This window comes from Heteronotia binoei, chromosome 15, assembly GCF_032191835.1.
Source record: "Heteronotia binoei isolate CCM8104 ecotype False Entrance Well chromosome 15, APGP_CSIRO_Hbin_v1, whole genome shotgun sequence".
Classification (NCBI taxonomy): Eukaryota; Metazoa; Chordata; class Lepidosauria; order Squamata; family Gekkonidae; genus Heteronotia; species Heteronotia binoei.
This window is the reverse complement of record NC_083237.1, coordinates 5,411,683-5,436,672: the sequence shown is the minus strand read 5'-3', so window position 1 is coordinate 5,436,672 and position 24,990 is coordinate 5,411,683. Positions and strand designations below refer to the sequence as shown.

Below are 24,990 nucleotides of genomic sequence, written 5' to 3'. Positions count from 1 at the left end.
CCCCCTGGAGCTTACAGTAGGCCCTGGAAGAACAGCCCTGGAAGTTCCAGGAGGATTGGCTACAGCAGGGGGTGTGGCCTAACATGCAAAAGAGGTCCTGCAACAAAAAACCCTGCATATTAGACCATGCCCCCTGATGTAGCCAATCCACCAAGAGCATACAGTAGGCCCTGTACTAAGAGCCCTGGAAGCTCCAGGAGGATTGGTTACATCAGGGGGGCGTGGCCTAATATGCAAAGGAGTTCTTGCAACAAAAAAAGCCCTGGCTGGAATAGAGAAACTGGCCTTGAGCAGACAAATGGGGTGTTGCCGGAATTATTTTGTACCCCCAGCAGCACAAACCAAAAACAAAAACCTAGAATCCTAAACAACCTGCAGTTATCAGAAGGCTAATACATACTCACTAATAAGTTTTCAGACCTCATAAGAACATAAGAGAAGCCATGTTGGATCAGGCCAATGGCCCATCCAGTCCAACACTCTGTGTCACACAGTGGCCAATATATATATATGTGTGTGTATATATACATACACACACATATACACACACACACACACACACTGTGGCTAATAGCCACTGATGGACCTCTACTTCATATTTTTATCCAATCCCCTCTTATAGCTGGCTATGCTTGTAGCCGCCACCATCTCGTGTGGCAGTGAATTCCACACGTTAATCACCCTTAGGGTGAAGAAGGACTTCCTTCTATCCGTTCTAACCTGACTGCTCAGCAATTTCATCGAATGCCCACGAGTTCTTATATTGTGAGAAAGGGAGAAAAGGACTTCTCTCTCTGCTTTCTCCATCCCATGCATAATCTTGTCAACCTCTATCATGTCACCCCGCAGTCGACGTTTCTCCAAGCTAAAGAGCCCCAAGCGTTTTAATCTTTCTTCATAGGGAAAGTGTTCCAGACCTTTAATCATTCTAGTTGCCTTTTTCTGCACTTTTTCCAATGCTATAATATCCTTTTTGAGGTGCTGTGACCAGAATTGCACACAGTATTCCAAATGAGACCGCACCATCAATTTATACATTATGATACATAGATGAACTTTATTAGGTTCCAAGTTTGGAAAAGCAAAACAGTTTATTAGACTCCCAAGTTTCTCCTTGAGACAGAAGGCTTAAAATATATGGATAGAAAAGCCAAACAGAAAAGAGTTTAGATAACTTTCGCAAAGCAGGCCTTCCCTGTCTTGAGAGACAGCTATGAACTTTCACACGCTAACCTAGATTCTCTACTCATGCTTTTCTCGGAGAGAAATATAGATGCTTAATGTGCTGAAGAGCTCTTACCGCCCATTTCATAAGAGTATGGCTACTTTCAGAAAGAGTTCTTGTAGCCAGTTTCATAAAGAGTGTGGTTGATTTCATAAAGAGGGCCAACCCAGAAATCCTGGCACATGGGGAAGGGGGGGATTGTCTTCTATTTTGACCCTAGGAGGACTTCCTGAAATGGGCGACTCCTCCCACCTGCGTCTCAGTTTGTCACAAGAGGGGGAGCTCTGCCTACTGGAAGCGGTCCTCTGGGCTGAGTCCCTTGGCTTCTTGCTTTCTTCCAGAGGCGCACATTCTCTCACAGAGCCATGGAAATCAACCTTTCCATCACGAAGCAGATTGAGAGTCTCGAAACGGAAATGGAGCTCAGGTATGTGTTTGAGCCCTCCTTTTGGAGAAGCACAGATTGGGGCTGGCTTCTTTGCTTTTGGACCCTCCTAGGGAAGCTCTGCTGCGGCTGTTTCAAGGCGGAAGAGAGCAAGAGGAAGCATGTAGGTTCTCCCAGGGGCCTGTCGGCATGGCTAGAATTCGCAGGGGTAGGGAAGAGATGCTGGGAGGCCAGTAGAGGGTGAAAGTTTCCTCCAGTGTTGAATGCACCATTCTCTTGTGCTGCACCCACTGACTTGAACTGTGGTCTTGCCCAAGAAAAGGGGTTGTGTGTTTGCAGGCAGATGAGCTACAGTTCGGTGTTGTGGGGTGTCTGTTGTGGGGGAGGGAGATAAATGAGATTGTGAGCCGCTCTGAGACTCTTCGGAGTGGAGGGCGGGATATAAATCCAATATCTTCATCTACCTCACAGGGTGTCTGTTGTGGGGGAGGAAGGGAAAGGAGATTGTGAGCCGCTCTGAGACTCTTCGGAGTGGAGGGCGGGATATAAATCCAATATCTTCATCTACCTCATAGGGTGTCGGTTGTGGGGGAGGAAGGGAAAGGAGATTGTGAGCCGCTCTGAGACTCTTCGGAGTGGAGGGCGGGATATAAATCCAATATCTTCATCTACCTCACAGGGTGTCTGTTGTGGGGGAGGAAGGTAAAGGAGATTGTGAGCCGCTCTGAGACTCTTCGGAGTGGAGGGCGGGATATAAATCCAATATCTTCATCTACCTCACAGGGTGTCTGTTGTGGGGGGGGGAAGGGAAAGGAGATTGTGAGCCGCTCTGAGACTCTTCGGAGTGGAGGGCGGGATATAAATCCAGTATCTTCATCTACCTCACAGGGTGTCTGTTGTGGGGGAGGAAGGTAAAGGAGATTGTGAGCCGCTCTGAGACTCTTCGGAGTGGAGGGCGGGATATAAATCCAATATCTTCATCTACCTCACAGGGTGTCTGTTGTGGGGGGGGGAAGGGAAAGGAGATTGTGAGCCGCTCTGAGACTCTTCGGAGTGGAGGGCGGGATATAAATCCAATATCTTCATCTACCTCATAGGGTGTCTGTTGTGGGGGAGGAAGGGAAAGGAGATTGTGAGCCGCTCTGAGACTCTTCGGAGTGGAGGGCGGGATATAAATCCAATATCTTCATCTACCTCATAGGGTGTCTGTTGTGGGGGAGGAAGGTAAAGGAGATTGTGAGCCGCTCTGAGACTCTTTGGAGTGGAGGGCAGGATATAAATCCAATATCTTCATCTACCTCACGGGGTGTCTGTTGTGGGGGAAGGGGGAAGGGAAAGGAGATTGTGAGCCGCTCTGAGACTCTTCGGAGTGGAGGGCGGGATATAAATTCAATATCTTCATCTACCTCACAGGGTGTCTGTTGGGGGGGAAGGTAAAGGAGATTGTGAGCCGCTCTGAGACTCTTCGGAGTGGAGGGCGGGATATAAATCCAATATCGTCATCTACCTCACGGGGTGTCTGTTGTGGGGGAGGAAGGTAAAGGAGATTGTGAGCCGCTCTGAGACTCTTCGGAGTGGAGGGCGGGATATAAATCCAATATCTTCATCTACCTCACAGGGTGTCTGTTGTGGGGGAGGAAGGGAAAGGAGATTGTGAGCCGCTCTGAGACTCTTTGGAGTGGAGGGCGGGATATAAATCCAATATCTTCGTCTTCTTCACTACTAAAGACCGGCATGGCTGCCTAATGAAACTGTCCCCCAGAGAGAGGATGCTGCTTTTTTCAGTTCAGTTCCGTTACCTTTACTGGCATAAAATACATTTCAGTCACATGAACGTTAATAAAGGTCCTATTGTAGTTAAGACGCTTAACTCAGTATAAAAGACAACATCATAAAATTAGCCCAAAGTTAAGGTAAGAATATCACCATGTAAATAGACAGCTGTATGAAGAAACCTAGCCACAGTTTCAGTGGCATTTATTTCAGAATTATCGATAAGAAATGATAATTTGTAGGAAGCAGTTATATCAGAGATGCCACTTAAAGTTGGAGATAAAATACTCTGCTGAATGTTAGAATAATAAAAGCATTCCATTAAGGCATACAAAACTGTTTCTGTGACTCTGCTTAGACAAGGGCATTGTCTATTAAAACGGGGGGTTGGCTCTAAACCTTCCAGTTAAAATTGCTGAAGGAAGGACATTGAATCTGGCTAGTGAAAAGGTTCTACGAAGTTTGGGGTCCTGAAGTTGATAAAAAAATAATTTGAAGGGTGTCCCATAGAGGTCATTACACCACGACGAAGCGGGGAGCACGTCTTGTGGGATGCCGCTCGTGACATGCCTGGTGCACCTCATCCCAACAAGCAGGGAGCCAAGAGGCTTCTGCCCCAGGCCGTGTCTCCCAGAGAACGTCCTCTGACCATTTATGGGGAGGGAGGGTGGCTCAGTGGTAGAGCGTCTGCTTGGGAAGCAGAAGGTCCCAGGTTCAATCCCCGGCATCTCCAACTAAAAAGGGTCCAGGCAGGTGATGGAGATGGAGGGGGCTTGGCTCAGTGGCAGAGCATCTGCTTGGGAAGCAGAAGGTCCCAGGTTCGATTCCCGGCATCTCCAACTAAAAAGGGTCCAGGCAAGGAGGCGTGAAAAACCTCAACTTGAGACTCTGGAGAGCCGCTGCCAGTCTGAGTAGACAATAATGACTTTGATGGACCCAGGGTCTGATTCAGTAGAAGGCAGCTTCATATACTCTTCGTTTGTGACCTCTTCCTCCAAAGGAGTGCCCAGATTGCGGATCTGCAGCAGAAGCTGCTGGAGGCAGACAGTGGAGACCACAAGAAGCAGCGCTGGGAAAGCATCGCCACCATTCCGGAAGCCAAGTGTGCCATCAAGTACCTGATCGGGGAAGTAAGCATCGCGGTGGGAGTGGAGAGGGGTCGGGACTCGCCCGCAGAGCCTCTGCTGGGCCCTGCAGAAGGTCCCTGGTTCAGTCCCCGGCAGCATCTCCACTTAAATGGAGCAGGCAGGAGATGATGGGAAAGACCTCAGCCTGAGACCCTGGAGACTAAAGGAGAAGGGCCGTGGCTCAGTGGCAGAGCCTCTGCCTGGTATGCAGAAGGTCCCAGGTTCAATCCCCAGCATCTCCAGTTTAGAGGACCAGGCAGGAGGTGATGGGAAAGACCTCTGCCTGAGACTCTGGAGACTAAAGGAGAAGAAGGGCTGTGGCTCAGTGGCAGAGCCTCTGCCTGGTATGCAGAAGGTCCCAGGTTCAATCCCCAGCATCTCCAGTTTAGAGGACCAGGCAGGAGGTAATGAGAAAGACCTCTCCCTGAGACCCTGGAGACTAAAGGAGAAGAAGGGCTGTGGCTCAGTGGCAGAGCCTCTGCCTGGTATGCAGAAGGTCCCAGGTTCAATCCCCAGCATCTCCAGTTAAAGGACCAGGCAGGAGATGATGGGAAAGACCTCAGCCTGAGACCCTGGAGACTAAAGGAGAAGGGCTGTGGCTCAGTGGCAGAGCCTCTGCCTGTTATGCAGAAGGTCCCAGGTTCAATCCCCAGCATCTCCAGTTTAGAGGACCAGGCAGGAGGTGATGGGAAAGACCTCTGCCTGAGACCCTGGAGACTAAAGGAGAAGATGGGCTGTGGCTCAGTGGCAGAGCCTCTCCTTGGCATGCCTTCTGTCCCAGGTTCAATTCCCAGCATCTCCCCTTAGAAGGACCAGGCTGGAGGTGATGGAAAAGACCTGGTGACTAAAGGAGAAGGTCCTTAGAAGGACCAGGCAGGAGGTGATGGGAAAGACCTCTGTCTCAGACCCTGGAGAGCCACTGCTGGTCTGAGCAGACAAGGCTGATGCTGATGGACCAGTGGTCTGATTCAAGTAGAAGGCAGCTTTGCGGGTTCTGAGGAGGGACTATAGCTCAGTGCTAGGGTATCTGCTTAACATACAGAAGTTCTCCGGTTCAAAGCCCGGCATCTCCAGCTAAAAGGACCAGGCAGGAGGCGACGTGAAAGACCTCTGCTTGAGACCCTGGAGAGCCACTGCTAGCCTGGGTAGACAAGACTGAAGCTGATGGGCCGAAAGAACAAAGTTTGAGTCCTCTGGGCCCTTTAAGACCAACAAAGTTTAATTCTGGGGATACGTTTTTGTGCTCCCATGAGCGTTCTGTTTGCTGCTGCGGCTGACTAGAAGCTGAAGGTTTATACCAGGGGTGGGTGGCCGAACTTGCTTAACGTAAGAGCCACATAGAATAAGTGTCAGATGTTTGAGAGGCACAACACATGAATGTCAGACATTTGAGAGCCGCAAGAAAAGAAGGAAAAGTGGAAAGAAAGCAACAATTGGGGGAGGGAGAGGTGGAAAGAGAGCAGCTTTTAACTTTAAATACATTCTCCAAGCCCCCAGCTGGTTTGGCTTGGAGAAGTGATCTGAAGGGACAAATGCCTCCTCAAAGCTGACCAACGGAGCAGTAGGGGCTTCAAGAGCGACACAAGATGTGTGAAAGAGCTCTGTGGGACTCCTGAGCCGCAGTTCAGCCACTCCTGGTTTATGTTTTCAAACAATTTTATTAGTAACATATGGGAATAAATTTCAATTTCTTACTTAATAATTACGTATTTTTCGCTCCATAAGACGCACCTGAGCATAAGACGCACCTAGTTTGTAGAGCCGTTTGTGTGAATTTAGAGGCATCTGTGTGAATTTTTTGCAGTATTCGCTCCTTAAGACGCACATACTTTTCCCTCCACTTTTTTGGGGGGGGAAAGTGAGTCTTATGGTGCAAAAAATACTGTACTTTTTAAAAAATCTATCCCATATATTACTTCCTAACCACCCCTCCCCCCGTTAGTTGACCCCCGCCGGTGTTATATACTTAAAATCTTAATATTAAAGGTACCCTTAATTAATAAGAACCAAAATTAATATCCTCCTCCCTCTTGTACTTAGTCATTATCAAAAATTGCCCAGTGTCCTTTTATTTTCCACTCTTTTTCCTACATATCTTCTGAACTTTTTCCACTCCATTTTAAACACTTCTAAATCATAGTCTCTTCAGGTTCTCGTCAACTTGTCCGTTTCACTCCATGTCATACCTCCATACAAACCTTTAATGGCATAATAGATTCAGATAAAAAATACACAGAATATAAAAATTTAAACATTGGAGATAAAATCAAAATGAAACCGAGCTTACAGATGCATTCAAACATGGTCAGAATTAAATTTAAGGATGTCAGCCAGAAATTTTGCCACAGCCTCACTAACCACCCCCTCAGTATCACTCAATAAATAATAACAGGGTGGCAGAATAGACAAATCTGGAGAAAAAGAAAGCTTGCCAAATAAATCTTTACGGAGGTTATGGTAAAAAGAACAATCAAGCAATATATGCTAGATTGAGTCAGGGGTATTTGCTCCACAGGAGCAAAGTCTGTCGGCTAAAGGGACTCGCTGATATCTCCCTTGTAAAACTTTGGAGGGAAACGCGTTTAGTCTAGCCAACATAAATGCCCTGCGATGACTTGGAGTGCTTAGGTCTGATAGATAATTGGGCATTTTGCCACAAAAAGCATAAAGACCTACGGAAGCTGGAGAGCAAATATAAGGGTCATACCTTTTCCAATCCAATCCCATTTCTCTGGTATTTTTTCTTGCTTCCACAACTGCTCATCCAATGTCCTAGCAGCTGAGAGCAAGCACCAGATCAAAGTCCTATCTTCTTTTGGCAATTTTCCCATTTGCGATCCCAACGGAAAAGTCTCTGCAGCTTTCTTAAATTCGTATCCCAAGATCTTCGAAATCTCTTGTCAAATCATCTGCCAGTACTGGCCACTCCTGGTTTATGCTGAACTTGTTTCCAAAGCTGACATCACATCTGAAACTGCTTCCTCCCCCTGCCCCCCCCCCCCCCCCCCCCCGTCTTTTAACAGCTGGTCTCCTCCAAAGTGGAGGATGGGAAACTGGAGAGTCGCCTTCAGCAGAGCAAAGCGACCTGTTCGGACATCCACAAGATGCTCCTGGAAGAGCGGAAGGCGGCGGCCGAACTGGAGGCGGAGCATGAGAGCCGGATGGTCCGGATGGAGCAGCAGCATCAGGAGAAGGTACGGCCTGCTGCTGGGGAAATAGAACGCACGCCTCTTGAGCCACTTCTCCGTCAGCCGAGCTCCTTAACAGCGGCTTAAGGCTTCCCTTGATAACTGGTGGCTGATGCTGAACGGGCGTTCAGGCATGTAACTGTGGCAGGTGGCACATTAGGAGCGTGTTATGCTTTCGTTCTCCGCTTTTGTGCCGGGTGTCGTGGCAATCCATGACGTCTTTGGGGGCTCAGCAAACCCAGATTGTTCCAGGGCGCCCCACCCTCATTTTGAAACAGCCTGACTAAGAACACTGCGTTTGGTATCCAACAAAGAGCATTTGTGTCTCAAGTGCTTATTCCCCGAAAATCTTGTTGGCCACTTAAGGTGATACTCAGGTCTTTTTTTTGTTTTTTGCAGCTGCAGCAGGAACTCCTTTGCATATTAAGCCACACACTCCTGATGTAGCCAATCCTGGAGCTTATAGTAGGCCCTGTATGAAGAGCCCTCTAAGCTCTTGGAGGATTGGCTACATCAGGGGGCGTGGCCTAATACGCAATTGCAGGGCTTCTTTTGTAGCAGGAACTCCTTCTTTGCCTATTAGACCATGCCCTCCTGATGTAGCCAGTCCTCCTGGAGCTTACAGTAGGCCCTGTAAGAGCCCTGTAAGCTCTTGGAGGATTGGCTACATCAGGGGTGTGTGTGGCCTAATATGCAAAGGAGTTCCTGCTAGAATTCCAAGCTCTTGGAGGATTGGCTACATCAGGGGTGTGTGGCCTAATATGCAAAGGAGTTCCTGCTGGAATTCCAAGCTCCTGGAGGATTGGCTACATCAGGGAGGGTGTGGCCTAATATGCAAAGGAGTTCCTGCTGGAATTCCAAGCTCTTGGAAGATTGGCTACATCAGGGAGGGTGTGGCCTAATATGCAAAGGAGTTCCTGCTGGAATTCCAAGCTCTTGGAGGATTGGCTACATCAGGGAGGGTGTGGCCTAATATGCAAAGGAGTTCCTGCTGGAATTTCAAGCTCTTGGAGGATTGGCTACATCAGGGAGGGTGTGGCCTAATATGCAAAGGAGTTCCTGCTGGAATTTCAAGCTCTTGGAAGATTGGCTACATCAGGGAGGGTGTGGCCTAATATGCAAAGGAGTTCCTGCTGGAATTCCAAGCTCTTGGAAGATTGGCTACATCAGGGAGGGTGTGGCCTAATATGCAAAGGAGTTCCTGCTGGAATTCCAAGCTCTTGGAGGATTGGCTACATCAGGGAGGGTGTGGCCTAATATGCAAAGGAGTTCCTGCTGGAATTTCAAGCTCTTGGAGGATTGGCTACATCAGGGGTGTGTGTGGCCTAATATGCAAAGGAGTTCCTGCTACAAAAAAGCCCTGGTGATACTGAACTCGAATCTAACTGATCTTATTTGCCAAGTTGTTTATAAGGTCGCATAGAACAGCCAGCCTGCAACTTGGTCGCTCCTCTGTTGCAGAGGCCGGCCAAAGCGCGTCTCTCTTCCCAGCAATCTGTTAGAGTCTCTGCTCTTGACCGGTTTCAAATGAAGCTGCCTGCCCGAAGCTCTCTTTGCATTCGCACATCTGCTTTCTTTGGGAACAAACGCTTATGCCGTTACAGCCTCCGAGAATTTTCCTCGCTTCAAATGACGGTGTTGCGGGTTGTTTCCTCCCTGCCCCCTCTTTGCAGGTTCTGTATTTGCTGAGCCAGATTCAGCGCAAGGAAGAAGCGGAGAAGAAGCTGGAGACCTCCATTTCGGAGAGGGAGCAGCAGCTGCTCGAACGCCTCAACTTCCAGGTAAGGAAGCAGCTGGGGGTGGGGGGGCGGGGGTTGTATGTGCCGGGGAAGTGGAGATGCTTCCAAGGGCAGGACCTCCCCTCTGTCAAAGTGGAGTCAAGCGCACATCAGCTGGCGGAAGACTGGATTGCTGAGAAGCTACCAGGGCAGCCGCTGCTGTTCCAGCTGAATTTCCTGTTCACCCAGAGCTGTTAAAGATGCAGACAGCGCCAAGTGGTGGTTGAACCTGGAATGCGAGGTGCGGCTGGTCAGTGTCAGAGGGCAAAGCTTCTTGGTTCTGCTGTAGAAGAGCCAGATTCGAATCCTGCAGCACCTTATAGACCAGTGAGATTTTTTTGTTTTTAGGTGAGCTTTCAAGAGACACACTTCATCAGATACAAGCAGGAATGGAGACCCACCCCCCCAAAAAGATCCTACTTGTATGCGGAAGGGAGCTCTGATTCTCAAAAGCTCATCCCCTGAACACCTTGCTGGTCTCTCTGAGCTGCTCCTGGATTTGAATCTAGCTCTTCTTCTGCAAATCTCATTCCCTCAGCCTAGGCTAAACTTCCATATGGGCTTCTTGTGGGCAAAGAAGTGGGGGAAAGAAAGATAAAACTCCCTCCAGGGGTTGGCAACTCAAAAGGGAGTTGACAGGATTGGATCTGAAAGCAGAATCGGGCCAGTTCCACCACATCGCTGGCTAACATATTGTAAACTTTTATGAAAAATCTTATAAAGCTATTTATCAGGTGTCAAACATGCAGCCCAGGGGCCAGATCAGGCCTCTGGAGGGCTTCTATCAGGCCCTTGAGCGACTAGTCGTGTAATTCCTTCTCCCTCTCTCTTGCTTCCTTCTGCATCACAGCTTGCTTTGCAAGGCTTGCTCAATCATACAGGAGCGACAGAGCAAAACCTCTTATTTTCTCCATTGGCTGAGGCTCCTCCCTTGAAGAGAAACGGGGGGAGGAATAGCTTTCTTTCTCAGGCTCTCTCAATCACACAGCAGAGCTACTGAGCCAAGCCTCTCTCCCATCCCCCTCCTGGTCCCCTGAGAAAGGAAGGAAAGAGCCGGAGCTTCCTTTGCCCTGTTCCCTTGATCCCATGGGAGAGATACAAAGAAAACACCTTTAAGACCAATGAGTGCTAACGTTTTAAGCATGTTTTAAAAATTAATTGTGTTTGTCTGCTCCCTAATCTTAAAACAGGTACACACATGGCCAGCCTGACAAGGTCTCATTTGTGTCAGTTCCGGCCCTCATAACAAATGAGTTCGACACCCCCGATTTACAACATAAGACGGAAGTACAATGTATAAAAGAGCTCCCCCAGTGTAATTTTACTAAAGAGTCCATCCGATGAGTTTAGACTTATTTCGTTGAGTTCTTAAGGATGTCCCTGTCAAAGTTATCAGCCTCTGGTTGTATTTCAGGGTATTAGGAGCAAGTTAGTCATTAACTTCTTCTTTAAACGGACGCAAAAGCCTTCTGCGTTTGACTAATAAATGCTCTCTGCAACCAACCTTCCTTCCTTCCTTCCTTCCTTCCTTCCTTCCTTCCTTCCTTCCTTCCTTCCTTCCTTCCTTCCTTCCTTCCTTCCTTCCTTCCTTCCTTCCTTCCTTCCTTATCTCTTTTGTTTCTTTCCAAATTGACATCCCAGAATAAACCATGGCAGCTATGACAAGATACAACATAAAGCTTGAACGGGAGTAACTTTTTCAATTCAATTTAGAACTCACCTCCCAGTCCCACTTAAGTGCTTTAATTTAATAAGTAGCAAACCCATCCCAAACCTCATCTGTTGCAAAACCCTTCTGCTTGTAGGTGGCTTAAAAAGCTCTTTTTGGCTTCGTACTTTTGACATTGTACTTCCTTCTTACGTTATAAATAGCTTTATAAGATTTTTGATAAAAGCTTACAGTATGTTAGCCAGCGATATCACAGCATTTGGTTGTCTCTATTATGAAACCCATGATCCCATTATGATCCCATAATGTTGTCGTCAGATCTCAGAAGTTAAAAAACAAGACCGGGCTATTCCATGCTGCCTTCCCTCCTACTTTAAGCATTCAGGCTTCAAGCGTTACAAATCTCTTGAGTGTCCCAGGGATTTTTCTGGGCAGAGCTCAATCTCAATACCTTTTCCACCCCTCTTTTGTGACCAGGATGCGGAGCTGGCAAAAATGAAGGAGGTCTTTGAGAAGAACCAGGAGCTGTGCGATGAGCTTGAAGCTGTCAGACAGGTAGGCAGTCAGAGAAGGGGGCCGATGGGCAGTTGCTGAGCCAGGTACAGCCAGTTTGGTGTCGTGGTTAAGTGCGTGGACTCTTATCTGGGAGAACCGGGTTTGATTCCCCACTCCTCCACTTGCAGCTGCTGGAATGACCTCGGGTCAGCCATAGCTTTTGCTAAGTGGTTAAGTGCACAGACTCTTCTCTGGGAGAACCGGGTTTGATTCCCCCTCCTCCACTTGCAGCTGCTGGAATGACCTCGGGTCAGCCATAGCTTTTGCTAAGTGGTTAAGTGCACAGACTCTTCTCTGGGAGAACCGGGTTTGACTCCCCACTCCTCCACTTGCAGCTGCTAGAATGGCCTTGGGTCAGCCATAGCTCTGGCAGAGGTTGTCCTTGAAAGGGCAGCTGCTGTGAGAGCCCTCTCAGCCCCACCCATCTCACAGGGTGTCTGTTGTGGGGGAGGGAGGGAAAGGAGATTGTGAGCCGCTCTGAGACTCTTCGGAGTGGAGGGTGGGATATAAATCCAATATCTTCATCTACCTCACAGGGTGTCTGTTGTGGGGGCGGGGGAGGAAGGTAAAGAAGATTGTGAGCCGCTCTGAGACTCTTCAGAGTGGAGGGTGGGATATAAATCCAATATCTTCATCTACCTCACAGGGTGACTGCTGTGGGGGAGGTAGGTAAAGGAGATTGTGAGCCGCTCTGAGACTCTTTGGAGTGGAGGGCGGGATATAAATCCAATATCTTCATCTACCTGACAGGGTGTCTGTTGTGGGGGAGGAAGGTAAAGGAGTTTGTGAGCCACTCTGAGACTCTTTGGAGTGGAGGGCGGGATATAAATCCAATATCTTCATCTACCTCACAGGGTGACAGTTATGGGGGAGGAAGGTAAAGGAGATTGTGAGCCCCTCTGAGACTCTTCAGAGTGGAGGGCGGGATATAAATCCAATATCTTCATCTACCTCACAGGGTGTCTGTTGTGGGGGAAGAAGGGAAAGGAGATTGTGAGCCGCTCTGAGACTCTTTGGAGTGGAGGGCGGGATATAAATCCAATATCTTCATCTACCTCACAGGGTGTATGTTGTGGGGGGGGGGGCGGGAAGGTAAAGGAGATTGTGAGCCACTCTGAGACTCTTCAGAGTGGAGGGCGGGATATAAATCCAATATCTTCATCTACCTCACAGGGTGTATGTTGGGGGGGGGGAAGGTAAAGGAGATTGTGAGCCACTCTGAGACTCTTCAGAGTGGAGGGCGGGATATAAATCCAATATCTTCATCTACCTCACAGGGTGTCTGTTGTGGGGGAGGAAGGTAAAGGAGATTGTGAGCCGCTCTGAGACTCTTCGGAGTGGAGGGTGGGATATAAATCCAATATCTTCATCTACCTCACAGGGTGTCTGTTGTGGGGGCGGGGGAGGAAGGTAAAGGAGATTGTGAGCCGCTCTGAGACTCTTCGGAGTGGAGGGTGGGATATAAATCCAATATCTTCATCTACCTGACAGGGTGTCTGTTGTGGGGGAGGAAGGTAAAGGAGTTTGTGAGCCACTCTGGGACTCTGGAGTGGAGGGCGGGATATAAATCCAATATTTTCATCTACCTCACAGGATGACAGTTATGGGGGAGGAAGGGAAAGGAGATTGTGAGCTGCTCTGAGACTCTTCGGAGTGGAGGGCGGGATATGAATCCAATATCTTCATCTACCTCACAGGGTGTCTGTTGTGGGGGGGGTGGTAAAGGAGATTGTGAGCCGCTCTGAGACTCTCCGGAGTGGAAGGCGGGATATAAATCCAATATCATCTTCTACGATTGGTCATCCGTTGCTCCCTCCCCCACAGAACCTGAGGATTCTTGAAGCAGCCAGCAGCCAGAAAATCAGCAATGTCCAGCAAGCTGTTGCAGACACCCCTGAGTCTCCTTTTGATTACATTCCACCCAAGGTAGGGGGGGGAACTATGGGTCAGGGTTGTTAGCTAGCAGGGAAGGGACCTGTGACTCTGCTTGGCATGCAAGAGGGCCCAGGTTCCATCCCTGGCATCTCCAGTTAAAAGGCTCAGGTGGTATGTGATAAAAAAAGACCTCAACCTGAGATTCTGGAGAGCTGCTGCCAGTCCGAGTATACAATACTGACCTTGATGGACCTACGGTCTGATTCAGTAGAAGGCAACTTTGTAGGGAAGACCAGTGGCTCAGTGGAAGAGCCTTTGCTTTGCATGCAAAATGTCCCTGGTTGAATCCCCAGCAGCATCTCCCCTTAGAAGGACCAGGCAGGAGGTGATGGGAAAGACCTCTGCCTGAGATCCTGGAGACTAAAGGAGAAGGGCCGTGGCTCAGTTGCAGAGCCTCTGCCTGGCATGCAGAAGGTCCCAGGTTCAATCCCCAGCATCTCCAGTTAAAGGATCAGGCAGGAGGTGATAGGAAAGACCTGCCTGAGACCCTGGAGACTAAAGGAGAAGGGCTGTGGCTCAGTGACAGAGCCTCTGCCTGGTATGCAGAAGGTCCCAGGTTCAATCCCCAGCATCTCCAGTTAAAGGACCAGGCAGGAGGTGATGGGAAAGACCTCTGCCTGAGATCCTGGAGACTAAAGGAGAAGGGCTGTGGCTCACTTGCAGAACCTCTTCTTGGCCTGCAGAAGGTCCCAGGTTTAATCCCCAGCAGCTCCAGTTAAAAGACCAGGCAGGAGGTGATAGGGAAGACCCCTGCTAGAGACCCTGGAGAGCCGCTGCCAGTCTGAGCGGGCAATATGGACATATCTCACGCAGGAAGCTTCAGCTCTCGAAAGCTTCATACCCCTCAAACAGATCTCGTGAGGTGCTGCTGGACTCACATCCGGTCTGTTCTAGAGCAGGCCAGCACAGCCGCACTTTGAAACAATCTTGTTTTCTTTTCGTTCAGCCCAAGCCTCGCAGGCAAACCACAGCCAGGCCCTTGCCTGAGTTGGCGGCAGAAGAGCTGTCCGAGTCGGAGGAGTCGGGAAGAGAAACCGAAGATGCTGAATGGGTGCCAGCAAAAATGGCCAGAGGAATCAAGAAGAGCTTTCTGGGGGTACGGCTAGGGAGGGGAGGGGAATGGAGGGGGCGGTTCTGCAGCTGCTCTGGGGTTAGATGGTTAGATGGAGCAGGGCAAAAGAAAGCAAGGATTGCTTTGGAGCGGGTGAGACCAAACAGCTCATGAAAAAGGCCTGCGGTGTGGTTTCTTCTCCCCATTTGCCTCCTGGGTTCCCAGAGCTCCCATGCTGCCCTTGCTAATAAATACATGTGCTCTCAATAGTTATTATCTGATTTTTACTGTAAGGTAGGAGAGCCAGTTTGGTGTAGTGGTTAAGTATGTGGACTCTTATCTGGGAGAACCGGGTTTGATTCCCCACTCCTCCACTTGCACCTGCTGGAATGGCCTTGGGTCAGCCAGAGCTCTGGCAGAGATTGTCCTTGAAAGGGCAGCTTCTGTCAGAGCTCTCTCAGCCCTTCCCACCTCACAGGATGTCTGTTGTGGGGGGAGGAAGGGAAAGGAGATTGTGAGCCGCTCTGGGACTCTTTGGAGTGGAGGGCGTGATATAAATCCAATATCTTCATCTACCTCACAGGGTGTCTGTTGTGGGGGAGGAAGGGAAAGGAGATTGTGAGCCGCTCTGGGACTCTTTGGGGTGGAGGGCGGGATATAAATCCAATATCTTCATCTACCTCACAGGGTGTCTGTTGTGGGGGAGGAAGGGAAAGGAGATTGTGAGCCGCTCTGAGACTCTTTGGGGTGGAGGGCGGGATATAAATCCAATATCTTCATCTACCTCACAGGGTGTCTGTTGTAGGGGAGGAAGGGAAAGGAGATTGTGAGCCGCTCTGAGACTCTTCGGAGTGGAGGGCAGGATATAAATCCAATATCTTCATCCACCTCACAGAGTGTCTGTTGTGGGGGAGGAAGGGAAAGGAGATTGTGAGCCGCTCTGAGACTCTTCGGAGTGGAGGGCGGGATATAAATCCAATATCTTCATCTACCTCACAGGGTGTCTGTTGTGGGGGAGGAAGGGAAAGGAGATTGTGAGCCGCTCTGAGACTCTTCGGAGTGGAGGGCGGGATATAAATCCAATATCTTCATCTACCTCACAGGGTGTCTGTTGTGGGGGAGGAAGGGAAAGGAGATTGTGAGCCGCTCTGAGACTCTTTGGGGTGGAGGGCGGGATATAAATCCAATATCTTCATCTACCTCACAGGGTGTCTGTTGTAGGGGAGGAAGGGAAAGGAGATTGTGAGCCGCTCTGAGACTCTTCGGAGTGGAGGGCGGGATATAAATCCAATATCTTCATCTACCTCACAGGGTGTCTGTTGTGGGGGAGGAAGGGAAAGGAGGTTGTGAGCCGCTCTGAGACTCTCCGGAGTAGAGGGCAGGATATAAATCCAATATCTTCATCTACCTCACAGGGTATTTGTTGTGGGGAAGGTATAAAGGAGATTGTGAGCCGCTCTCCCAGATAAGAATCTGCATACTTAACCACTTAGCAAGAGCTCTGGCTGACCCAAGGCCATTCCAGCAGCTGCAAGTGGAGGAGTGGGGAATCAAACCCGGTTCTCCCAGATAAGAGTCCGCACACTTCACCACTGCACCAAACGCTCTCTTATTACCAGAACTACTTGCTCCATTTTGTTTTGGCATTCAAGAGTCATAGATGGACATTTGAAAGGATTTGGGCATTTCTAATGGGCGCTTTGAAAAATGGATATTTCATAACTCTAGGGTTTACGTAGGAAATCGTTGGATAAGCAGAATTTACTGGATTTACATTGAGATTTTCTTAGTGATTTTGGGTTACGATACTTTGTGGGTTTCCTTTTTCTTTTGACTATTTTGTGCAACTCTCTTCCATCTGTTTCTCTCCCAGTGTAACTGCAAAGGCCGCTGCGGCAACAGGCTGTGCGGCTGCCGGAAGCAGAAGACGGAGTGTTCGGAGGACTGCCGCTGTGACTTTGAAAAGTGCCGCAACCGGCCCAACAGCATCCTGGTGAGTGGCTCCCCCAGGGGGCCATTTGGTAATTTGAGGTCGTCCGGAAGAGGCTGCCCCTATTCCCCCAATGCGGGGCCACTCTAATCTGGCCACTGAGAGCCATTTGTTGTGTTCCCTTTTGTTTCTCTCAGCCACATTCAAAAAGTATACATCATGGGTTATTCTAGTTGGTATTACAAATAAGAGCCCCATGGTGCAGAGTGGGAAAGCTGCAATACTGCAGTCGGAGCCCTCTGCTCATGACATGAGTTCGATCCCGGCGGAAGCTGGGTTCAGGTAGCCGTCTTCAGGTCGACTCAGTCTTCCATCCTTCTGAGGTTGGTAAAATGGGTACCCAGCTTGCTGGGGGGAAAGTGTAAAAGACGGGGGAAGGCAATGGCAAACCACCCCGTAAAAAGTCTGCCGTGAAAACGTGAAAGCAACATCACCCCAGAGTCGGAAACGACTGGTGCTTGCACAGGGGACCTTTCCTTTCCTTTTCCTAGTGGTAAAGCTGCAGTACTGCAGTCCGAGCTCCCTGCTCATGACCTGAGTTCGATCCCAGCAGAAGCTGGGTTCAGATAGCTGGCTCAGGTTGACTCAGCCTTCCATCCTTCCAAGGTGGGTAAAATGAGTCCCCAGCTTCCTGGAGGGGGGAAGTGTAGATCACTAGGGAAGGCAATGGCAAACCACCCCGTAAAAAGTCTGCCGTGAAAATGTTGTGAAACCGATGTCACCCCAGAGTCGGAAACTATTGGTGCTCGCACAGGGGGACTACCTTTACCTTTTTTTTATTACAGATATAGTTTGTTTGAACGTGATGACCAAGTAAAGGATATTAAATCTGAAATAAGGGCAAGCACTCTAGTCCTTCTGTTTGTGCAAAGTATAAGAAACTTAGAGAGGGTTCTGCCCCAGGGCATACCAAGCAGTGTTGTGTGGGGGGAGGGGGGGCTATTTTGGCCATTGTGGGGCATCCTTTCAGAATGGCACATTTTTCACCTGGCATCACAATTCCAGCAACTGACCTGCTTAGCCCTGGAGGCGAACTCCATGCCGTGGATCAGGTGCAAGTCTTGGAGGGCTTCTAGCCCCACTGGTGGACCTCCTGATGGCATTTGGGGTTTTATTCTGCCCACTGTGTGACAGAGTGTTGGACTGGATGGGCCATTGGCCTGATCCAACATGACTTCTCTTATGTTCTTCTGTGACACAGAGTGTTGGACTGGATGAGCCATTGGCCTGATCCAACATGACTTCTCTTATGTTCTTCTGTGACACAGAGTGTTGGACTGAGTGGGCCATTGGCCTGATCCAACATGGCTTCTCTTCTGTTCTTATGTGACACAGAGTGTTGGACTGGATGAGCCATTGGCCTGATCCAACATGGCTCCTCTTATGTCTGGGGCAACTGATGCTCTGTATTCTTGGTGCTTGGGGGGGGGGAGGTCAACATTGGGAGGGCTCCTAGTGTCCTGGCCCCACTGATGTACCTCCTGATGGCACTGGGGGTTTTTTGGCCACTGTGTGACACAATGTTGGATTGGATGGGCCTTTTGCCTGATCCAACATGACTTCTCTTATGATTGAGCCCGACTCTCTCCTGCCCTTCCTTCCCTTAGGAGGGGATGCTCATGGAAGACTCCTCGGGAGACTCCAAGGAGGCCACCTTCAGCCTGGAAGACCCCACTCTGGTGCCAGGAGGGGACACGTTCTTTGACCCGCCGGCTGTCACCCCCACCAAGCAGGTCTGCCAGAAGTATTGTTACTGATTTATTTACTTTATTCGTCTCTTGCCTTTCTCTCCAGTGGGGGCCCAAAGCATCTGGCATCCCCTCTCCTGTGTTTTATCCTCTCAACTTGTTGAGGCAGGTTAGGTTGAGGCCTCGATCAGCCCAAAGTCATCCAGGAAGCTGCCATGGCAGAGCGGGGATTCGAACTTGAGTCTCCCAGTCCCTAGTCTGACACTTTAACCACAACACCACACTTTTGAGTCAAGGTGCTGGACTAGATGGACTGCTGGTTTGATCCAGTGGGGCTCTTCTGATGTTCTTATGAAGGCCTCAGCCTCTCTTCCCTGATCTTGGCCCTCCAGAGGAACTGGCTGGCCACTGTGTGAGACAGGAGGCTGGACTAGATGGACCCTCATTGGTCGGATCCAGCAGGGCTGTTTCTGATGTTCTTATGAAGGCCTCAGCCTCTCTGCCCTGATCTTGGCCCTCCAGAGGAACTGGCTGGCCACTGTGTGAGACAGGAAGCTGGACTAGATGGACCCTCACTGGTTGGATCCAGCAGGGCTGTTTCTGATGTTCTTATGAAGGCCTCAGCCTCTCTGCCCTGATCTTGGCCCTCCAGAGGAACTGGCTGGCCACTGTGTGAGACAGGAGGCTGGACTAGATGGACCCTCATTAGTCGGATCCAGCAGGGCTGTTTCTGATGTTCTTATGAAGGCCTCAGCCTCATAAGGCCTTATGAAGGCCTCAGCCTGTTTCTGATTGGTCAGATCCAGCAGGGCTGTTTCTGATGTTCTTATGAAGGCCTCAGCCTCTCTGCCCTGTTGTTGGCCCTCCAGAGGAACTGGCTGGCCACTGTGTGAGACAGGAGGCTGGACTAGATGGACTCTCACAGGTCTGATCCAGCAGGGCTCTTTCTGATGTTCTTATGAAGGCCTCAGCCTCTCTGCCCTGTTCTTGGCCCTCCAGAGGAACTGGCTGGCCACTGTGTGAGACAGGAGGCTGGACTAGATGGACTCTCACAGGTCTGATCCAGCAGGGCTGTTTCTGATGTTCTTATGAAGGCCTCAGCCTCTCTGCCCTGTTGTTGGCCCTCCAGAGGAACTGGCTGGCCACTGTGTGAGACAGGAGGCTGGACTAGATGGACTCTCACAGGTCTGATCCAGCAGGGCTCTTTCTGATGTTCTTATGAAGGCCTCAGCCTCTCTGCCCTGTTCTTGGCCCTCCAGAGGAACTGGCTGGCCACTGTGTGAGACAGGAGGCTGGACTAGATGGACTCTCACAGGTCTGATCCAGCAGGGCTCTTCTTACGTTCTTATGAAGGCCTCGGCCTCTGCCCTGTTGTTGGCCATCCAGATGAACTGGTACCTATTTAAGATTAGGTAGCAAAGATATAAATTTTATAAAGAACAAAAACACAAATATATATATTTTTTAAAAAAATTAAAACATGCTTAAAATGTTAGCAGTCATTGGTCTTAAAGTTGCTTTCTTTGTATTTTTTCCCATGGGATCCCGGAAACTGGGCAAAGGAAGCTCTGGCTCTTTCCTTCCTTCCCCAGGGGACCAGGAGGGGGAGGAGCCTCAGCGAATAAAAGGAAGAGAGGCTTGGCTCAGTAGCTCTGCTGTGCGATTGAGAAAGCCTGGAAAAACAAGCTGTGCCTACCCCCCCTTCCTCCCCAAGGGAGGAGGCTCAGTAAATGAAGAAAACAGAGGATCTTCTTCGTGGTCTCTGTGCAGTCCCACACATGGGTTTTCCTATCAGGACGAACCCTACCTCGGAGATTTTAAATAGCTAGCCTAGGCGTTATTTTTGGCGCGCACTCCCTCCCGCTCTGGGGAGCAGGCATCCACTGCGCATGCCTGTAGCGCGAGGGAGGCGCCCAACCCACTCAGTTTCTTTCCAACCGCCGCCCGGGATAGTCCTACCTCGTTGCGCTCCTCACTTACCTCAGATATCTAGCCTTCGTTTTCTTCCATTTCTCGACAATTGGCAACAAATAACCACAGACAAATGGGTTCTGAACATTATTTTGAGGGGCTACTCCATAGAGTTCCAAGCACCACCAAAAAGACATCATTTTGTTTCCACTCCCCCATCACCTTCCCTTCAGGAAGAAATAGACACCTTAACAGCCAAAGCGGCTATAGAGCCTGTCCCAGTCCAGTATCATCGGACAGGTTTTTATTCCAGGTACTTTCTAGTCCCGAAAAGGGATGGGGGACAGCGCCCGATTCTGGATCTAAGAGCCCTAAACAAATTCATCCGCCACAGAAAATTCAGAATGATCACCTTACAATCGATTCTGCCATTAATCCCCAGAAACTCCTGGATGGCACTGGTAGATTTACAGGACGCATACTTCCACCTGACAATACACCAATGCCACAGGAAGTTTCTGCGTTTCGCCGTTGGCAACAACCACTACCAGTTCCGAGCTCTGCCCTTCGGACTTTCCACGGCACCACGGACATTCACAAAATGTATGGCGGTTATTGCAGCGTACCTCAGGCAACGCGGCGTTGCAACCTACCCATACATAGACGATTGGCTCCTTGTGGGAGCTTCAAGGACACAGTTGATGAAGGACATTTCCATCACACTTGCGCTCCTAGCAAACCTGGGCCTCCAGGTCAATCATCAAAAGTCACACCTTACCCCAACTCAAGACATTCAGTTTATTGGGGCTCGTTTGTGCACCACGGACCACAAGGCGTATCTTCCTGTGGACAGGATATCCTCCATTCAGACGCTGGCCACACAAATAATGCAACAACCCAAACAAGCGGCCTTCAACATTCAGCGCATGTTAGGACTTATGGCAGCCACAACGGCAGTTCTGACACACGCAAGACTACGCATGCGAACCCTACAAATCTGGTTCGTCCGCGCGTTTCGACCCCAACACCAATCTCAAGGAACGGTCCTCACTGTTCCGAGCCACATCCTCCCTTCGCTCGAATGGTGGACAGTTCGAGCTCACCTGCTTGCGGGAATGCCCTTTTTACGGCCAAGTCCATCAGCAGTGGTTACAACAGACGCCTCGAGATGGGGCTGGGGAGCTCATCTCGACGTACTCACGGTCCAGGGGCAATGGACACCGTACGAACAGTCGCTCCACATCAATTGCTTAGAGCTTCTAGCTGTTCACAGAGCGTTAAAATCGTTCCTTCCATCTCTTCAAGGCCTACACGTACAGATCGCCTCAGACAATGTGGCGACGGTTTTTTATATAAACAGGCAAGGAGGGACAGCATCCACCCGCCTTTGCAAAAGAGCAATGCACCTGTGGCATTGGAGTATTGCCCATCAGATTCACCTCACTGCGGTACATCTTCCTGGCATACAGAATGTTCAAGCGGACAGACTGAGCAGATATTCCATCAACGACCACGAGTGGTCACTCCACCGGTCATACCTTCTGCCAGTATTCCGGAAATTCGGAACTCCGTCAATAGATGCGTTTGCTGCACCAGACAATGCACAGTGTGCGATCTTTTTTATGAGAGGTCCGCCCTCACAACAGTCTGCAGGGGATGCCTTCATACAGACGTGGACCGGTCCACTACACTTCCTCTTCCCTCCCTTTCCGTTAATAACACGGTGCATACAGAAAATTCAACTGGACAACACAGATTGCATTCTCGTGACGCCATGGTGGCCACGTCAGCCATGGTTCACAACCCTTCTCCTCCTGTCAGAAAGCACTTACCATCACTTCCCTCTGGCACACAACCTCCTGTCCCAACAGAACGGCAGGGTTCTGCACCACGACCCGAACAGACTTCGCCTGACGGCCTGGAGGATATGTTCTCAGACTTTCCTGAAGGAGTAAGACACGTTCTCCTTAATGCAAGGAAACCGTCAACAAGGAAGTCATATTCCATGAAATGGAAAAGGTTTTCCATCTACGCTACCAAGCATAATTTCAGACCCTCCTCGGCTTCCATGCCTCAAATCTTAGCATATACACTGCATTTGTCAGAAAAGGGCCTTACGTACTCCTCTCTGAAGGTGCACCTGGCAGCAATCTCAGCTTTTCACCCGCATGTACAGGGTCGAACTGTCTTCTCACACCCTGCTGCGAAATCCTTCTTAAAGGGAATCTTACATTTGCACCCACCACTACGGCAAATGTATCCTAGCTGGAGTTTGTCACTAGTGCTTAGCCAACTAGTAAAACCACCTTTTGAACCTTTGGCTACGATACCACTTCACCTCCTCTCATGGAAAACGGCTCTTTTAGTTGCACTCACCTCTGCTAAAAGAGCAAGTGATCTCTGCGCGTTCAGAGCGGACTCGCCTTACACCATGTTTCACCATGATAAGGTGGTGTTACGGCCAGATCCCGCTTTCTTACCGAAGGTGGTCTCCGCATTCCATCTGCATAGAACCACTACCTTACCTGCCTTTTTCCAACGGCCTACGGATAAGGGCCAAGAAGCTCTACACTGTCTAGACGTGAGAAGAGCACTCGCCTACTATATAGATCGAACTGCATCGTTCCGCACAGACTCCAGACTTTTCGTGGCCTACGGCCGCCGTCATAAGGGAAAAAAGATATCTACGCAGAGACTATCAAAGTGGTTGGTTGCTGCTATAGAGCTGTGCTACAAGCTCGCGAAGCAACCAGTTCCATCTGCCATAAGAGCTCATTCTACAAGAGCTTTGTCAACGTCATCTGCCCTTGCCAGGGGTGTATCCATGGAGGACATTTGCGCTGCTGCCGCTTGGTCTTCCTCCTCGACCTTCGCCACGCACTACGCTTTGGACGTTCGTGCTAGGCGGGATGCATCCTTTGGACAGGCAGTTCTTCGCTCCATCTTTGACTAAGAAGCTGGTCCGGGCTTGGTGAGTAGTTACTTACCTTATAGCCTATAATGTGCTGCCTATGTTGCACTAACCTTTGCACTATTTTTTCCTCCAACTCTAGTGCCAGCACCCACCGCCTTGCAGATCAGCTTATCAGTCACCCATGTGTGGGACTGCACAGAGACCACGAAGAAGATAAACAGGTTACTCACCTGTAATTGATGATCTTCGAGTGGTCATCTGTGCAGTCACACACGCCCGCCCAGCCGTCCCCGCTGCTGGCTACTTGTCTTATATATCCGCGCTCCTATTATGTCAGCGGCGGGGAAAGAAACTGAGTGGGTTGGGCGCCTCCCTCGCGCTACAGGCATGCGCAGTGGATGCCTGCTCCCCAGAGCGGGAGGGAGTGCGCGCCAAAAATAACGCCTAGGCTAGCTATTTAAAATCTCCGAGGTAGGGTTCGTCCTGATAGGAAAACCCATGTGTGTGACTGCACAGATGACCACTCGAAGATCATCAATTACAGGTGAGTAACCTGTTTTTTTGCTCTGTAGCTCTGCTGTGCGATTGAGCAAGCCTTGTGAAGCAAGCTGTGATTCAGAAGGAAGCAAGAGAGAGGGAGAAGGAAGCAGAGGACAGCCAGTCACTCGGGGACATAATAGAAGCCCTCCGGGGCCCTGATTTGGCCCCTGGGCCTCATGTTTGACACCCCTGTTCTAGGTGGTCTTGGCTCTTCTGAACCAGTGATCCGTGTCACTTGTCAAAGAAGGGATACTTTTGACCTTGTTTCTTTCCCTCCCCTCCCCAAGGTCTTGAAGCCAGTCAACGGCCAGGAGCACTTGGCCTGTGAAGAGAATGACACCATTTCCTTCTTCACTCTGGGCAACCTGGACACGGAGAACCAGCAGCCGGTGGTGAAGAAGAGGCGGAAGCGGATCCTGAGCAGCACCAACAGCTTCTTTGCCAGCTGCACCCCCATCAAGGAGGACTTTGTGGAGGGCTGACGGGGCAGAGGCAGCGGTCAAGGGACCCTACTGGACCTGGTGCTCTTTAACGTCTTTCCCCCTCCCCCCAATTTAGATGATTTTGAATAAAGTATAGGTGAATCTGAATAAAGAAGTTTTAGGTAGATGAACGTTATGTGACTTGGGGCTCTTTAGCTCGGAGAAACGTCGACTGCGGGGTGACATGATAGAGGTTGACAAGATAATGCACGGGATAGAGAAAGTAGAGAAGTACTTTTCTCCCTTTCTCACAATACAAGAACTCGCGGGCATTCAATGAAATTGCTGAGCAGTCAGGTTAAAACGGATAAAAGGAAGTACTTCACCCAAAGGGTGATTAACATGTGGAATTCACTGCCACAGGAGGTGGTGGCGGCTACAAGCATAACCAGCTTCGAGGGGATTGGATAAAAATATGGAGCAGAGGTCCATCAGTGGCTATTAGCCACAGCTTATTGCTAGAACTCTGTCTGGGGCAGTGATGCTCTGTATTCTTGGTGTTTGGTAGGGCGGGATTGCAAAGTGGAAGGGCTTCTAGCCTCCTGATGACACGTGGGGATTTTTTTTGGCTACTGTGTGACACAGAGTGTTGGACTGGATGAGCCACTGGCCTGATCCAACATGGCTTCTCTTATGTTCTTATGTGACACAGAGTGTTGGACTGGATGGGCCATTGGCCTGATCCAACATGGCTTCTCTTATGTTCTTATGGGCTGCATGTGGACTTCTATACCACAGTGCATCTCTCTGACCTACCTTAATTAAAAAAAAAAATCAAA

The 24,990-nt window shown here is 49.8% G+C and overlaps 1 protein-coding gene across 1 annotated transcript in view; it reads left to right on the top strand.

Annotated features, from left to right (window-relative positions):
* Positions 1 to 24,342, top strand: part of LOC132584295 (chromosome-associated kinesin KIF4-like) — a 62,785-nt gene extending 38,443 nt beyond the window's left edge. The window contains exons 22-31 of the mRNA XM_060256145.1: positions 1,567 to 1,652; positions 4,384 to 4,513; positions 7,534 to 7,704; positions 9,372 to 9,479; positions 11,623 to 11,700; positions 13,525 to 13,626; positions 14,582 to 14,731; positions 16,560 to 16,679; positions 18,284 to 18,409; positions 24,017 to 24,342. Coding sequence (XP_060112128.1) covers positions 1,567 to 1,652; positions 4,384 to 4,513; positions 7,534 to 7,704; positions 9,372 to 9,479; positions 11,623 to 11,700; positions 13,525 to 13,626; positions 14,582 to 14,731; positions 16,560 to 16,679; positions 18,284 to 18,409; positions 24,017 to 24,211 — 1,266 coding nt within the window. The 3' untranslated portion in view covers positions 24,212 to 24,342. The remainder of the gene's footprint in view (positions 1 to 1,566; positions 1,653 to 4,383; positions 4,514 to 7,533; positions 7,705 to 9,371; positions 9,480 to 11,622; positions 11,701 to 13,524; positions 13,627 to 14,581; positions 14,732 to 16,559; positions 16,680 to 18,283; positions 18,410 to 24,016) is intronic.
* The last annotated feature ends 648 nt before the right edge of the window (positions 24,343 to 24,990 follow it).